The 18,528-nt window shown below is 40.4% G+C and overlaps 1 protein-coding gene across 2 annotated transcripts in view; it reads right to left on the bottom strand.

The window, feature by feature from the left end:
* LOC120065454 (replication termination factor 2-like) overlaps nt 1–18,229 on the bottom strand; it is a 52,920-nt gene extending 34,691 nt beyond the window's left edge. Inside the window, exons 1-5 of one of the 2 annotated variants that reach the window (XM_039016480.1) lie at nt 18,037–18,229; nt 17,435–17,529; nt 11,353–11,446; nt 10,718–10,857; nt 10,045–10,123 (exon numbers count right to left, since the gene is read on the bottom strand). In XM_039016480.1, the coding sequence (XP_038872408.1) occupies nt 10,045–10,123; nt 10,718–10,857; nt 11,353–11,446; nt 17,435–17,529; nt 18,037–18,213 (585 nt within the window). In that variant the 5' untranslated portion in view covers nt 18,214–18,229. The remainder of the gene's footprint in view (nt 1–10,044; nt 10,124–10,717; nt 10,858–11,352; nt 11,447–17,434; nt 17,530–18,036) is intronic. The other variant, XM_039016479.1, reaches the window with a different exon arrangement.
* Between the last annotated feature and the right edge of the window lie 299 nt (nt 18,230–18,528).

Here is an 18,528-nt window from a genome sequence, read left to right as displayed (position 1 = left end):
CGAACATTTCTCGTGGAAGTGGGAGTCCTGGGAGTGGATTCCGACGAAGATCAGCAAAGGTAAGTGAAGATTTATAATGCTTTTATGACTTTTGTTGACTGCATAATATGGCGGCTATATTTATGTCTTGATTGGGCTCTGAGCGCCGACCTCAGATTATTGCATGGTTTTGCTTTTTCCGCAAAGCTTTTTTGAAATCTGACAGCGGTTGCATTAAGGAGAAGTGCATCTAAAATCCCATGCATAACAGTTGTATCTCTTAGCAATGTTTATTATGAATATTCCTGTAAATTGATGTGGCTCTCTGCAAAATCAAAGGATGTTTCGGAACTTCTGAACGTAAGGCGCCAATGTAAACTCAGATTTTTGGATATAAATATTAACTTTACCGAACAAAACATACATGTATTGTGTAACATGAAGTCCTATGAGTGTCATCTGATGAAGATCATCAAAGGTTAGTGATTAATTATATCTATATTTCTGCTTTTTGTGAATCCTCTCTTTGGCTGAAAAAATGGCTGTGTTATTCTGTGAATAGGCACTCACCTAACATAATCGTTTGGTTTGCTTTCGTCGTAAAGCCTTTTTGAAATCGGACACGGTGGCTGGATTTACAACAAGTGTATCCCTAAAATGGTGTAAAATACATGTATGTTTGAGGAATTTTAATTATGGGATTTCTGTTGTTTTGAATTTGGCGCCCTGCAGTTTCACTGGCTGTTGAAGAGGTGGGACGCTAACGTCTCACGTACCCTAGAGAGGTTAACTTAATGTTGTTCTACAAATGTTGGGCTATACGTTTTGATTTTTAATACATTGTAAGGCTTCATGATGCGACTAATGATGATTTGAAAAAAGTTGATTGAAAGGCATGAGCTCTGCTTTGTTTTTTGCGCAGGCTGTACACACTTCGTCAGTCTCTCATTCACAATATGAGAAGCACTTGATAATGCCTCAGATTTCCCGGTGGCATTCACTTTGTGTGGCCATAATACACCCTAGAAAAATCCATGCCTGCCTGCCCCGAAGCACCTCTCATCTCACTCACATGGCTCTCCATCACGTGATCGGGTCTTTCTCACAGGCTTCAAGTGAAGACAGACACATCCGGGACGCAACTGCGCACGTCCTTATCCAATTCCGAGGTGCATATTGAAGATATTGGAAGAACTGTCCACATTTACTTTGTCAGCCAACAAGATGAGTAGGCGTAACGAACAACAAAAGCACTAGCCTATGTCAATCAACTATCCCCCACAGTACAAAAGTCAACCTACTCTATTCTGTGTGAGAAATACATTTTCCAAACATAGTCTGGGACAGTTGTGGGATGCAATAGATCCCAAATTAATACAACCACTAGCATCAAACAAACGTTTTTAAGCAATGAGGCTGACACAGCAGATCACAACATTTAGCTTAAAATGTTTAAACTATTAGGCTATTTCTTCACATTATAAGCACAGCAATGCGCACATGGCTAAGCACAAATGTTCCATTAGCAGGAAAACATCATTATCAAAAGTGACCAAAAATGCAATTACGCATATAATGCTTTTATTAAAAAGGTGCATTTTTATGGTGAAAATGATCTTCCCCAAACTTGAAACTCACGCGCTGCTTATGTATGCCAGTTAGGCTCTACACCCCTTGTAAAGTGGATTAATGTGCTTAATTTTAAGAAGTTATTTGGCCACTTTAGTTGTGATACAAACCTTATCAAAACATATAGGCCTATGGGCTAGGCTACATGAGGTGTGCGACTATGCTTAGAAAAACATATAGGCCTATGGGCTAGGCTACATGAGGTGTGCGACTATGCTTAGAAAAACATATAGGCCTATGGGCTAGGCTACATGAGGTGTGCGACTATGCTTAGAAAAAGTCGCAAAAAAAGGCATTATTTCTTCCGTTTAGCTGGGCATCATTCACAAGTGATAATATATCATTCACAAGTGTTAGGCTAATATTGTCACCCATTAGAATATTCTTGATTTAATCTTGTCTTTACATATACTAAATAATATGTGTGAAATTCATTTTGATGTAGAATGGACCATTATCATGCACCTGTCTCGAAACAGGATCAGGGGGGGAAAAAAGTCATCTCTGCATCTGTCATAGCGAAGAGAGGACACTTTTTCTGTGGTTCATTTTCATGCCAGCCAGGTAGGCTATACTCCTGTTGTAAAGATAAGCAATGTGCTTAATATTTGCTTAGTATTAGGAAAGTTAAGAAATAAATATAGTAAGCCTAGCCTATAGAAAACTGAAGAGATCCTCTTTTTAATATAGGCCATCACATCAGGCCATTTTCTCACGAAATTGCATAGCCTATAGAAATGTGGCGAAACGTTGAGCTCATGGGCTCTCATGAAGCGTTTGATTTTCAAACACATTTGCATTGATGTCAGAGTGGTTAGAGGGACAATAGAGTGCTGAGTACCAGGCAGTTAGCAAGTTTGGTAGGCTACTATTGACCAGCAGCATCAGAACTTGGAGAAGCCTAATTACCGTAACTAAACGGTCACATGAAAATTTGACTGCCTTCATGACTCGTGACCGCCGGTGTGGCAGTAATACGGTCGCTGCAGCCACGGGATGGTTTTTCAATTCCGTTGAAACTATTTACTTTAAGTTTTTTTATTTATAAATTGGAATATTAGTATCTACTTTTTAAGTACAGTGCCTTCAGAAACTATTCATAGCCCTTGATTTTTTTCTCTCACCCATCTACACACAATAACCCATCATGACAAGGTGAAAACATGTTTACAGAAATGTTAGCAAATGTATTGAAAATACAGAAATCTCATTTACACAAGTATTCATGTCACACCCCTTTGCTCTGACACACCAAATTGAGATTAGGTGCATCCAATTTCCTTTGATCATCCTTGAGATGTCACTACAACTAGAGCTCTGGTACCCAACATAAGCCAGACTGACCCCGACTGACTTCATCAGGAAATGCTTCGCCGACATTGTACCCTCAGTGATGATTCACTGCTTCCCCAATCAAAAGCCCTGGATTAACACAGAGGTTGGCGCTAAGGTAAAGGACAGGGGCACCCACACACAGAGCTATTACAGCCAACTCCAATGCTACGGCTGAGGACACAAACAAGTACAAGAAGTCTTGCTACGACCTCTGCAGAGCCATCAAACAAGAAAAAGGACAGTATAGGCTCAAAGTGGAATCCTATTACACAGGCTCCGATGCCTGCTGCATGTGGCAGGTGCTACAGTCAATTACGGATTACAAAGGAAGACACAGCTGGGATCTGCCCAACAATGCCTCTCACCCAGACAAACTTAATGCACATTATGCACGCTTTGACAAAAACAACACCAAGCCTTGCATGAGGGCCCCCACCAACCCAGAGGACTGGGTGATCTCGCTCTCCGAGGCTGACGTGAGTAAGGTTTTCAATTAAGTTAACACTCGCAAGGCCACAGGGCTGGACGGTTTTCCAGGGCACATCCTCAGAGCATGCGCAGAAGAGCTGGCAACCTGGTCATTTTCAACCTCTCCTTGTCCCAGTCTGTAATCCCCAAGTCTCAAGCTAAACACCATCATTCCTATTCCCAAGAACTCTAACATGCTGACCACACCCCCCGCGTTGTATGCATGAGCGTTGCAAAATAAATGTACACATACATGTTATTCAATCATTGCACCCACACTGCTCGCACGTGTCTGCGTAGCCATGCGCTAAAATAGAACTTGGTTCTATTTGTGACACTTGACACTCTGCAAGTCCCACCTCTCTCATCTCCTCATAGTTTTTTAGGAGCAAATACCCACGTGGGTGATTGAAAGATGAACTGAGCTCCACACTCCAGTCCAGTTGGTGGTGGTAATGCACATTAAAGTTATAAAACCAACATATAAAGTCCAAAGAAGAAGAAGAAGCCTGAAGGAGGAGAGATTACTAGAATCAAACTTAGTTTAACCTTTTATCTGTGGATTAATTGTCAGAGTAGAGGACCTTGTGCATTTCATGTAAAATAACAACCCAATGCATATATCCCAGGACAAATTAGCTAGCAACAGTAAGCTAGCTAGCTAAATTGCCAAAAATGTTTAATGCTTTTCGACCTGTCCCCAAATTAATATAGTTTCTTCAGAGTTCTTTTTGATATTTCAACCTGTGTCCTGATCATGTCTGGTGTGGGTGGAAAAAAATCAACATGCGCACGAGCGGTGTGGTCAGCACGTAAGGCTACCTGCCACAATGACTACCGCCCTGTAGCACTCACGTGTGTAATCAGGAATCACTGTTGCTTCCTAAGTGGACAGTTTGATTTCACAGAAGTGTGATTGACTTGGAGTTACATTGTGTTGTTTAAGTGTTCCCTTTATTTTTTTGAGCAGTGTAGTTCCTTAACACTTAGATAAAGTTAAATAAGTAGAATTTAATTCCTGGTTTAATGTTGGTAGATGTTATTTACAATAATATTTAAAAATGCCATTAATTGTGAAACTTGATTTGGAGGACCTTGATTTTTAATTAAATCAATAAATGATTTTGGTGGTTTCCAACATTAATAAAGTACAGTATTTTTCACATTTTGGTATTTTGAGTTTCTCTCTATAGTTATATTGTTTATATTTTTTAGTATTTTTTGTGCATTGCCAGTCAGGGGTGCCAGTAATTTTGCACTGTAGCTAACAAAACAGTTACACAGACTGTCTATGCACACAAACAGGATTCTACACACTGGTGTGTCCGAATACCCATACTAGCGTACTACATACCTTAACTGCATACTATGTACTCATCATCGCATACTATTTAGCACATAACGTTTAGTAAAAAGTATGTAGTATGCCACGGCAGCAACACAGTAGCGTCTCCTGACTGGCTGAGTAGATGGGGCTGGGTGGATTTTTCCAAATTCAACAGACATGCATCGCATTAACCAGCCTGATAATAGCTCATTTCAATTAATTTCTCCAAACTCTGAATAGAATAGGAATGGAGTTATAGGCCTACTCAGGCTGGTTATAGGCAGATTATCGCCGGACAGCAACATAATAAATTAAAGCACGGATCACTGGGAGCAAGATCAGAATGACTGCAAATGCTTGATCCATGAATTAAATAATTAAACAGGAAGCCTAACATCCATATGTTTAAATCAAAAGGCATGATTAACATGACGTCAAAAACACAGCCAGATCCCGAGTCCCCGATGCCGACACGTTCAGAAAAAAAAATATGGTTAAATATTTCGTTTAAAAGCTCTGACAACGGCCAAGAAACACTTTATGAGAAAAAATGTATCCAGTATGGGTAAAAAATAATATGCTTATGATGAAATACTTGTTATTTTAAGCAGACCAAAAATGCCTTAGCCTACAGTACCAGTCAAAAGTTTGGAAACGCCTACTCATTCAAGGGTTTTTCTTAATTTTCCTATTTTCTACATTGTAGAATAATAGTGAAGACAATGAAATAATACATATGGATTCATGTAGTAACCAAAGTGTTAAGCAAATCAAAATATATTTCATATTTGAAATTCTTCAAAGTAGCCACAGTTTTCCTTGATGACAGCTTTGCTCACTCTTGGCATGAGCTGGATTTGCCTGTCTTAGCAATTAGTTTATGTTAGTGAAATGCTGATGAGTGAAAACTATATGATTTCACAATTAATTTGTACAATTTGTTTTAGCATTCTGGTAATAGAGACCCAATGGGCTTTTCTTGCGTTTTTAGTGCCCCCTTGTTTGCTATGCTGCTAATACTGTAAATCCTGGGATAAGAGAAGGACAGTATGACAATGTGAAAATCTGGATACCGCCCAAGTCTAATTTAAAGTACAATCGATTTTCTAAACGCCGTATACATCGTGGCCAAAAGTTTTGAGAATGACACAAATATTATTTTTCACAAAGTCTGCTGCCTCAGTTTATATGATGTCAATTTGCATATACTCCAGAATGTTATGAAGATTTATCAGATGAATTTCAATTAATTGCAAAGTCCCTCTTTGCCATGCAAATGAACTGAATCCCCCCCAAAATACATTTCCACTGCATTTCAGCCCTGCCACAAAAGGACCAGCTGACATCATGTCAGTGATTCTCTCGTTAACACAGGTGTGAGTGTTGACAAGGACAGGGCTGGAGATCACTTTGTCATTCTGATTGAGTTCGAATAACAGACTGGAAGCTCCAAAAGGAACGTGGTGCTTGGAATCATTGTTCTTCCTCTGTCAACCATGGTTACCTGCAAGGAAACATGTGCCGTCATCATTGTTTTGCACAAAAAGGGATTCACATGCAAGGATATTGCTTCCAGTAAGATTGCACCTAAATCAACCATTTATCGGATCATCAAGAACTTCAAGGAGAGCGGTTCAATTGTTGTGAAGAAGGCTTCAGGGCGCCCAAGAAAGTCCAGCAAGAACCAGGACCGTCTCCTAAAGTTGATTCAGCTGCGGGATCGGGGCACCACCAGTACAGAGCTTGCTCAGGAATGGCAACAGGCAGGTGTGAGTGCATCTGCACGCACAGTGAGGTGAAGACTTTTGGAGGATGGCCTGGTGTCAAGAAGAGCAGCAAAGAAGCCACTTCTCTCCAGGAAAAACATCAGGGACAGACTGATATTCTGCAAAAGGTACAGGGATTGGACTGTAAAGTCATTTTCTCTGATGAATCCCCTTTCCGATTGTTTGGGGCATCCGGAAAAAAAGCTTGTCCGGAGAAGACAAGGTGAGCACTACCATCAGTCCTGTTTCATGCCAACAGTAAAGCATCCTGAGACCATTCATGTGTGGGGTTGCTTCTCAGCCAAGGGAGTGCGCTAATTCACAATTTTGCCAGAGAACACAGCCATGAATAAAGAATGGTACCAACACATCCTCCGAGAGCAACTTCTCCCAACCATCCAGGAACAGTTTGGTGACGAACAATGCCTTTTCCAGCATGATGGAGCACCTTGTCATAAGGCAAAAGTGATAACTAAGTGGCTCGGGGAACAAAACATTGTTTTTTTGGGTCCATGGCCAGGAAATTCCCCAGACCTTAATCCCATTGAGAACTTGTGGTCAATCCTCAAGAAGCGGGTGGACAAACAAAAACCCACAAATTCTGACAAACTCCAAGCATTGATTATGCAAGAATGGGCTGCCATCAGTCAGGATGTGGCCCAGAAGTTAATTGACAGCATGCCAGGGCGGATTGCAGAGGTCCTGAAAAAGAAGGGTCAACACTGCAAATATTGACTCTTTGCATCAACTTCATGTAATTGTCAATAAAAGCCTTTGACACATGAAATGCTTGTAATTATACTTCAGCATTCCATAGTAACATCTGACAAAAATATCTAAAGTCACTGAAGCAGCAAACTTTGTGAAAATTAATATTTGTGTCATTCTCAAAACTTTTGGCCACGACTGTACTATTCATCTTTCTTTTGTCACATACTCAAGCGGGACACAAACAAGCAGGCAGCAGAGTCCTGTTTTACCACCTGAGTAAGTACTATTTAGGACGCAAGTATGGGTAATCGGACAAGGCCACTCACTCACTCACACACACACACTTCATTCTGACTCTACACAAACAGACTCATATACAATCATCAAACACACTGCTGCTAGTCTGTTTATCATATTTCCTGGTGCCTATTCATACAAGTGCCTTCAGAAAGTATTCACATCCCTTCCAAATTTTGTTGTGTTACAAAGTGGGATTAAAATGGATTTGTCAACAATCTACACAAAATACTCTAGTGTTAAAGTGGAAGACAAATTTAAAATATATGTATGAAAAATAAAACACAAAAATATCTTGATTAGACAAGTATTCAATACATGTTAGAATCCCCTTTGGCAGCGATTACAGCTGTGAGTCTGCCTGGGTAAGTCTAAAAGCATTCCACACCTGGATTGTACAATATTTGCACATTATTCTTTTCATGTCAAATATATTGTTGATTTGTCCATTGCTGGACAACCATTTTCAGGTCTTGCCATAGATTTTCATGCAGATTTAAGTCAAAACTGTAACTCAGCCACTCAGGAACATTCACTGTCTTCTTGGTAAGCAACTCCAGTATAGATTTGGCCTTGTGTTTTAGGTTATTGTCCTGCTAAATGGTGAATTAATACCCCAGTGTCTGGTGGAAAACAGACTGAACCAGGTATTCCTCTAGGATTTTGCATGTGCTTAGCTCCATTTGTTTCGCTGAATAACTCCCCAGTCCTTAACGATTACAAGCATACCCATAACATGATGCAGCCACCACTATGCTTGAAAATATGGAAAGTGGTACTCCATAATGTGTTCTATTGGATTTGTCCCAAACAAAACACTTTGTATTCAGGACAAAAAGTTAATTGTTTTGCCACATTTCTTGCAGTATTACTTTAGTGCCTTGTTGCAAACAGGATGCATTTTTTTTTATTATTCTGTACAGACTTCCTTCTTTTCACTCTGTCAATAAGGTTAGTAAGTATTGTGGAGTATCTACAATGTTGTTTATCCTTCCTCAGTTTTCTCCTATCACAGCCATTAAACTCTATAACTGTTTTAAAGTCACAACTGGATTCATTGTCAAATCCCTGAGTGGTTTCCTTCCTCTCCGGCAACTGAGACTAGGCATATTGACACACCATCTAAAGTGTAATTAATGACTTCACCTTGCTCAAAAGGATATTCAATGTCTGTTTTTTTTGTTTTTTTACCCATCTACCAATAGGTGCCCTTCTTTGCAAGGCATTGGAAAACCTCCCTGGTCTTTGTGGTTGAATCTGTATTTGAAAATCACTGCTCGACTGAGGGACCTCACAGATAGTTGTATGTGTGGGGTACAGTGATGAGGTAGTCATTCAAAAATCACTATTATTGTAGATAAAAAACAATGACATACATTATTGTTTCATTAAATTTCACATAATATATAATGAGCATCATCAAATTATTATTAAGGTTGAACCAAAAGATTATATGTAACAAAAATTAAATGAAATACGAAATGATTATGTGAATTGAATGAAACAATAATGTATGTTGATGCACAATATTCCATTATGTTTCTATATGATAACAATAGCGTAATATATTTAATATGCCATATACTATTTTTTAACAGTTCCCCTAATTCATTTTTATTAACTTAATCATTATGACACACCCCTCACTACTGTCATTGGTTACACTAATTGCACCTAACCTGGTTCAAGTATTCATGACATTACCCTGAGGAAGGCACAGTGATGCTGAAACGTTGGTAAATACCCATTCATTTGCTGGGAGAATATTATACATAGTGTGCGACTTTCTTTATTTTGATAGTAAACACTATTATTGCACACAGAGTGAGTCCATGCAACTTATTGTGTGACTTCTTAAAGGAAAACTCCACCCAAAAACAATATTTTGGTATTTGTTTGTCCATTATCCATTGTTGACATAGTCCTAAATGTTTTGAAAGATATGTAACTTTCAAAATATAGGAAGTATCCCCGTATGATGCATTTTAATTATATGCAACTTATTATGTGACATGTTAAGCACATTTTTACTCCTGAACTTATTTAGGCTTGTCAAAACAAAGGGGTTGAATACTTATTGACTCAAAACATTTCAGCTTTACATTTTTTATTAAATTGTAAATATTTCAAAAAACATAATTCCACTTTGAAATTATGGGGTATAGTGGGTAGGCCAGTGACAAAAAATAAATCACAATTGAATCCATTTTAAATTCAGGCTGTAACAACAAAATGTGGAAAAAGTCAAGGGGTGTGAATACTTTCTGAAGGCACTCTATCTAACCCTACCACTCCAGTATACCTGCACATTGTAAATAAGGTATAGTTACTGACCCTGGAACTGACTCTGTATATAGCTTATCTACTTCCTCGTGTTCTTCTTACTTCTACTTTTCATGTGTACTATGGAAATGAGTTACTGCATTGTTGGGCGAGAGCTTGCAAGAAACTGTACAATAAAACTTGAACGTCGACCAACTGCAGAACAGCAGATAGCTTGTTGGAGAGGATGCTACATAAAGTCTGACCAACCTTGTGACATATCTCAGTCTTGACTTCCTTCAGGGCCCGGTCGGAAAACACACAACCACAGGTACGCAGAAAACAGAACCTGAGAGACAAGATCACACACAAGGGTTAAGGTTGTGATGCAACAAACCTCTATTGTCCCCTTTTACTCTGTCTACCTGCCCGTCTCCTTCCTCCTATCCAGAAGGAGTTCAGAATTATATTCTCCTTAAAAAAAATATTAAAGAAAGTGACAATGCTCAAATAGTGGAGTGGCTCACGTTATCACTCAATCTCATCTCTACAGTTTAGCGCTGAGTCCTACTGCACAGACCCTGGTCCCAGATCTGTGTGCGCTCTTGCCAACTCCGTTACTGTCATTGTGAAGTCAGGCTGACACTCCGGCTAGAGGCAACTGCATTAGATTCAGTGCCAGTACTCCGTTAGATGCCGACATTGTGAGATGACACTGAGACCAAACTGCACCCATCTATGCTCCTCATTGAAACCCATTGATAAGATGGTGAGACGTTGACGAGATGCTAGTATCTAGGGTCCTATACATTAGTTCACACCGTAGCAAAACATTTTGCAAAGGAGAACAAGCCTTACTAATTGGACAAATTTAGGTAGGTCCCTCAGAGTGATGAAGAAATCCATGAGGAATGACATGCACGCACACGCACGCACACAGTACCTATGTTTGCCATTCATCTCCAGGCCCACCACAGGACAGATGAACATGGCACAGTGCATGTCCTCATAGCGGTCCCCTTTGGTGTTCCTCCTCTCGCCTTCCCAGGCTGGGTTGTCAGTCAGGTTCAGCTCCTTTATGTCCTGTGGAATGACACACACACCATAATATTATGGGTTATTATTTCATTTGATTCCCTTTAGATAATGCAATGATATTAGGGCTGGAAATTGCCAGGGACCTCACAATAAGATATTATCACGATACTTAAGTGACGATACGATATGTATTGCGATTCTCACGATTCTATATGTATTGTAATTTGGTACTGAGATTTTATTGCAATGTGATGTTCCAAACATATTGCTCACTATATATCTGCTCCGGAAATACAAGAGAGCACGAGAAAACGAGTTCTGATCAATCAGGGAAATAAAAGTATAGGAAAGATGTTGGCTCGCTATTTCAAAAGATGTAGAACAAGATATAGGATAAAAAACTATTTTTTACAAATCAATACTTAAGAGTCAATTAACAATATAATATCATCAAAAAATAATATTGCGATAACTGTATAGATTTTTTCCCCCATCACTAAATGATATGTGTGGCCGTGAGACCACGGATAATTACCATACCTTAATGCCACGAAGGTGTGATACAACCTCGCTGTTGGGTCTATCTGCGGATTTATCCAGAAGGAATTCTATCACGGCATCTTTGTTATAAAGTCTGTAAACAAGAATAACATTTTGATTACGGAATACATGTGTGATAGTTCTATCTAATAGACCTGTTTTGACAAAAATTTGAGAACTGTTAAATGTTGAATCTTGGCCCCTGACCATTTACTGTTGCATGGGGAAAGATTTTTTATTTTATTTAACCTTTATTTAACTAGGCAAGTCAGTTAAGAACAAATTCTTATTTACAATGACGGCCTACCCCGGCCAAACCCTAACCCGGACGACGCTGGGCCAATTGTGCGCCGCCCTATGGGGTAACCCAATCACGGCCGGTTGTGATACAGCCTAGAGTCAAACCAGGGTCTGTAGTGCCGCCTCTTGCACTGAGATGCAGTGCCTTAGAACGCTGCACCACTCGGGAGCCCCTTAGTAACTAAAACTAGTGAGCGCCATCAACAAGTTGCAGCTAGCTCCCCTTAGCCAATCCCATATTTATGTGTCCCAAATCTGTAATTCGCACTCCGACCTGTGAAAGGCAGCAATATGCCACAAAGCATCTAGTCTGAAGGAAAGCTACAACAAGAAGTTGTTTAGCTAACTAGCTAGCTAGCCAGTAGCTAACTAGCTAGCTTTAGCTACTAAGTGTAGCTAAGGATCGAGTGCTGTGTTGTTGAGGTTCGTTGAAACAACAGAACAACGTGTGTGGATCACTGCTATGAAGATCTGGCTACATTTCACTTCAGGTAACGTTAATGTGTTATTTGTCAAACTAATCTGCTTGCTAGCTAGTTAGCTGTTTTCCACTCAGTGTCTGAAGGCCTAGCAAAAGCTATTTATTCTGTTAAAAGCTGTCTTTGCCACCCAAAAAGCTAACTTTTTATGTTACAGGAAAATAAATCTGATTGTGGGTTGCTGTAACATCTCTAGCTAGCTAACTAGCCAGCCAGCCAGCCAGTAGCTAACTAGCTAGCTAGCCAGACAGCCTGTAGCTAACTAGCGAGCTAGCCAGCAACTTGCTAGCTAGCCAGCCAGTAGCTAGCTTGCAGTAGCAAACTAGCCAGTAGCTAGCTTGCCAGTAGCTAACTAGCCAGTAGCTAACTAGCCAATAGCTAGCTTGCCAGTAGCTAACTAGGTAGCAAGCCAGCCAGCCAGCCAGTAGCTAACTAGCGAGCTAGCCAGTAACTAGCTAGCCAGCCAGTAGCTAGCTTGCCAGACAGTAGCTAGCTTGCCAGCCAGTAGCTAACTAGCCAGTAGCTAACTAGCCAGTAGCTAACTAGCCAGTAGCTAACTAGCCAGTAGCTAACTAGCCAGTAGCTAGCTTGCTAGTAGCTAACTAGCCAGTAGCTAACTAGCCAGTAACTAACTAGCTAGCTTGCCAGTAGATGGGGAGCAAGTCTGGGGGGTTTGATGCCTTGCTCATGGGCACAATGGTAGCAGATGATACATGGTATCAATGACGAGCAGCCTTCCAGTTGCTAGTTCAGTTCCATTCCCATATTTGTGTTGCCCCAATCCGGGTCTTAAACCATCAACCTTCCAGTTGCTGGTCTTTCTCGCCAACCTCTGTTTCTCAATCCTGGTCCTGGGGACCCAAATGTGTGCATATTCTTATTTTTGTCCTAAGACTGCACAACTGATTCAAATTATCAATGTATCAAGCTTTGATCATTTGAATCAGGTGTGTAGTGCTATTGCAAAAGTAAAATGTGCAACCATTTGCGACTCTAGTACCAGGAAACACTGCTCTATAGGACCAATAAATGAGTGTGGTGCATAACTACAATGGTTTCTGCCCAGGATGACTCTATGACCACAATTTTTCTCCACCCAGGGGTGCTGCACTGCAGGCAGTTGGGAAAAGCAGAAGACATATTTCCGTTCTAACCAACAGACAATAAAGTATCTATTCTCTCCATGACGATGTCACAAGATGACTCGTTGCACATCTCTACACCCACAACACTGTTGCGAATGTCTATTACTATAACTACTTTGAGTATTATTGTGAATTACTTGTTTATTGTGAAAGACTAATATTGTGAGAGACTAATATATTGCATTATAACATGTTTACTTTGCCAACAAATGAGAGAGTTGAAATGAGAGAGCTAAAATGACACCTTTGAACTTGAGATGGGTTAATGGAATACTAACTGAAATCTGGACACTGACAGGGCTAGAACATCTTACATGTAGCCAAATATGAAATGAACTACTGCAGAATTAAGTATTTCTTCCAGGATAATGATACACCAAATGTTATTTTTGTCTCGGGAAAAGTGGAGCAATATGGAAAGATGTATTTCGTATCTCAAGCAAAAGCGAATATGCATTCATTCAGTCAGCTCTATACGGAAATAAGAAAGAGGAAACGGCTCACCCAGAGGCGGCCTCCTTGTGTCTGGGGACTTTAATGCAGGGAAACTTAAATCAGTTTTACCTTATTTCTATCAGCATGTTAAATGTTCAACCAGAGGGGGGAAAAAATTCTAGATCCCCTTTACTCCACACACAGAGACGCGTACAAAGCTCTCCCTCACCCTCCATTTGGCAAATCTGACCATAATGATATCCTCCTGATTCCTGCTTACAAGCAAAAAGTAAAGCAGGAAGCACCAGTGACTCGGTCTATAAAAAAAGTGGTCAGATTAAACAGATGCTAAACTACACGACTATTCTGCTAGCACAGACTGGAATATATTACGGGATTCTACCGATGGCATTGAGGAGTACACCACATCAGTCACTGGCTTTATCAATAAGTGCATCGAGGATGTCGTCCCCACAGTGACTGTACATACATACCCCAACCAGAAGCCATAGATTACAGGCAACATTCATACTGAGCTAAAGGGTAGAGCTGCTGCTTTCAATGTGCAGGACTCTAACCCGGAAGCTTATAAGAAATCCTGCTATGCCCTCCGACAAACCATCAAACAGGCAAAGTGCCAATACAGGACTAATATTGAATCATACTACACTGGCTCCGATGCTCGTTGAATGTGGCAGGGCCTGCAAACTATTACAGACTACAAAGGGAAGCACAGCCGCGAGCTGCCCAGTGACATGCGCCTACCAGACGAGCTAAATTACTTCTATGCTCACTTCGAAACAAGCAAAATTGAGGCATGCATGAGAGCATCAGCTGTTCTGGATGACAGTGTGATCACGCTCTCCGTAGCCGACGTGAGTAACACCTTTAAACAGGTCAACATTCACAAGGCCGCTGGGACAGACAGATTACCAGGACGTGTGCTCCGGGCATGTGCTGACCAACTGGCAGGTGTTTTCACTGACATTTTCAACATTCCTGACAGGCCTCCCCCAGGTGGTGAGTGTAGGTAGTAGAGGTCGACCGATTAATTAGGGCCGATTTCAAGTTTTCATAACAATCGGAAATCGGTAATTTTGGACACCGATTTTGCCGATAAAAAAAAAAAATGTACACCTTTATTTAACTAGGCAAGTCATTTTCAATGACGGCCTAGAAACGGTGGGTTAACTGCCTTGTTCAGGGGCAGAACGACAGATTTTTACCTTGTCAGCTCAGGGATTCAATCTTGCAACCTTACGGTTAACTAGTCCAACGCTCTAACCACCTGCCTTACGAGGAACCTGCCTGTTACGCGAATGCAGTAAGAAGCCAAGGTAAGTTGCTAGCTAGCATTAAACTTATCTTATAAAAAACAATCAATCATAATCACTAGTTATAAATACACATGGTTGATGATATTACTAGTTTATATAGCGTGTCCTGCGTTGCATATAATCGATGCAGTGCGCATTCGCGAAAAAGGACTGCCGTTGCTCCAATGTGTACCTAACCATAAACATCAATGCCTTTCTTAAAATCAATACAGAGAAGTATATATTTTTAAACCTGCATATTTAGCTAAAAGAAATCCAGGTTAGCAGGCAATATTAACCAGGTGAAATTGTGTCACTTCTCTTGCGTTCATTGCACGCAGAGTCAGGGTATATGCAACAGTTTGGTCCGCCTGGCTCATTGCGAACTAATTTGCCAGAATTTTACGTAATTATGACATAACATTGAAGGTTGTGCAATGTAACAGGAATATTTAGACTGATGGATGCCACCCGTTAGATAAAATACGGAACGGTTCCGTATTTCACTGAAAGAATAAATGTTTTGTTTTCGAGATGATAGTTTCCGGATTCGACCATATTAATGACCTAAGGCTCGTATTTCTGTCTGTTATTATGTTATAATTAAGTCTATGATTTGATAGAGCAGTCTGACTGAGCGATGGTGGGCACCAGCAGGCTAGTAAGCATTCATTCAAACAGCACTTTCGTGCATTTTGCCAGCAGCTCTGCTGTTTATGAATTCAAGCCTATCAACTCCCGAGATTAGGCTGTTGTAACCGATGTGAAATGGCTAGCTAGTTAGCGGGGTGCACGCTAATAGTGTTTCAAACGTCACTCGCTCTGAGACTTGGAGTAGTTGTTCCCCTTGCTCTGCATGGGTAACACTGCTTCGAGGGTGGCTGTTGTCGATGTGTTCCTGGTTCGAGCCCAGGTAAGAGCGAGGAGAGGGACAGAAGCTATACTGTTACACTGGCAAAACTAAAGTGCCTATAAGAACATCCAATAGTCAAAGGTATATGAAATACAAATGGTATAGAGAGAAATAGTCCTATAATTCATATAATAACTACAACCTAAAACTTCTTACCTGGGAATATTGAAGACTCATGTTAAAAGGAACCACCAGCTTTCATATGTTCTCATGTTCAGAGTAAGGAACTTGCTTTAGCAAGCGGCATGCTGACTGCAGGAATGTCCACCAGAGCTGTTGCCAGAAAATGGAATGTTCATATCTCTACCATATGCCACCTCCAATGTTGTTTTAGAGAATTTGGCAGTACGTCCAATCTGCCTCTCAACCGCAGACCACGCGTAACAACACCAGCCAAGGACCTCCACATCTGGCTTCTTCACCTGCAGGATCATCTGAGACCAGCTGATGAAAACTGAGAAGTATTTATGTCTGCAATAAAGCCCTTTTGTGGGGAAAAACTAATTCTGATTGGCTGGGCCTGGCTCCCCAGTGGGTGTGCCTGGCTCTGAAGTGGATGGGCCTATGCCCCATCAGGCCCACCCAGTTATGTAAAATCTATAGATTAGGGCCTCGTGAATTTATTTCATTTGACTGATTTCCTTATATATCTGTAACTCAGTAAAATTGTTGAAATTGTGTTTATATTTTTGTTCAGTGTAAATACATAAGTGTCACACCAGCTATATGAATAGTACACAACAACGGAGATGTAATTTATAGATCGGCAGGTAAGGGTGCTCTCAAGCGGCTAAATGTCCTTAACCATTCGGCCATCAGATTTACCACCAATGCTCCTTATAGGACACATCACTACACTCTATACTCCTCTATAAACTGGTCATCTCTGTATACCTGTCGCAAGACCCAGTGGTTGATGCTTATTTATTAAACCCTCTTAGGCCTCTATCTGAGATATCTACTGCAGCCCTCAACTTCCACATACACCCATTCTCCCAGTCACATTCTGTTAAAGGTCCTCAAAGCACACACATCCCTGGGTCGCTCGTCTTTTCAGTTCGCTGCAACTAGCGACTGGAACGAGCTGCAACAAACACTCAAACTGGACAGTTTTATCTCAGTCTCTTCATTCAAAGACTCAATCATGGACACTCTTACTGACAGTTGTGGCTGCTTTGCGTGATGTATTGTTGTCTACATTCTTGCCCTTCGTGCTGTTGTCTGTGCCCAATAATGTTTGTACGATGTTTTGTGCTGCTACCATGTTGTTGTCATGTGTTGCTGCCATGCTATGTTGTTGTCTTGGGTCTCTCTTTATGTAGTGTTGACTCTTGTCGTGATGTGTGTTTTTTCCTATATATATATTTTTTTTTTTCCATCCCTGTCCCCGCAGGAGGCCATCATTGTAAATAAGAATTTGTTAACTGACTTTCCTAGTTAAACAAAGGTAAAATAAATAAAGTAAAAAAACAAACTGATTAAAATAATCCTCACCTTCCCAGATCACAAGTAACAATTGGGCTCCGGAGTTTCTCCGTGCTGAGAGCACAATACTTCCACCGAGCAGCAAGCGCTGCATTTTTGTCAACCTTGAGTGGAGAGATTAACACTTTCAACTTAGTTCATGCCCACTGCTGTTCCGTTGCATTTGGTTATATCTTAAATACTTCGTCGCTAGCTAAATACCATTAGTGATAGGAGACAACCAAGGAAGGAATTGTTACAGTAACTCTGATTGAGATGCAGGACCACTGCACTACCTACCACCTGTCACATAATGCTCCGTATTAACTAGCTAATTACACAGCCATGGCAAAGTATCTCATCAACTATGATGAATGTTGATGGTTTGTTATTTCTGAAACTAGCATAACAGGCTAGCTAGCTAGGGGACTTTACGTGGGCATGGCGAGTTAGTAAGCGAACTAACTGATGAATAAAAGCAAGCTAAATGTTTACATGCATGTATCTAACATTAAGGTCGTTTGAGTGGACTATAGCTTCTCTGTTTTCTTTAACAAAACCTCCATAACGTTAGCTAGCTCAAAAACGTTAACTAACGTTAGCTAGTTTAAGCTAGCTAGCTATAAGGTTACCTTCTCAACTTTCTTTGGGCCTTTCACCAACTCATGCCTTTTAGGAATAGTTCCACCATCACATCCCATTTTGACAAAGAGCACAAAAGGTGATTTCTTGGAATGGCCTGATAATTTTGCTCGGAGAAAATCCAAACAGGCTGGTTGTAAAATAAACAAAGAATATTCAAAGAACATCTCTCAATGTTCCACAAATTTTGATGTCGCTCTCTAGTGTTCAGAAATAGGTTTGCCTGTTAAAATATTTTCCAGTAATGACCACCAGGGAGCAGCATATAGGTTTTTACTACGACTTCAACCTTGTCAAGAGTAAATTATACCAAAACAAGATGAATAGCTATGCTATTGTTAAAAAACGGCATTTAAGTTTACATTCTTTTTCAAAATATGTTGTAAGAATTGGTCATTTTTTGTAAGCTTCTTTCTTGCACTTAAACTACAAGACGTGTTCCCAAATAAACAAATTAATATTAATATTTCATCAGGTCAGGT

The sequence above is a fragment of the Salvelinus namaycush genome, chromosome 20 (assembly GCF_016432855.1).
Source record: "Salvelinus namaycush isolate Seneca chromosome 20, SaNama_1.0, whole genome shotgun sequence".
Lineage (NCBI taxonomy): Eukaryota > Metazoa > Chordata > Actinopteri > Salmoniformes > Salmonidae > Salvelinus > Salvelinus namaycush.
Note: the sequence above shows the minus strand (reverse complement) of the source record. Positions and strands in the feature narration are given on the sequence as shown.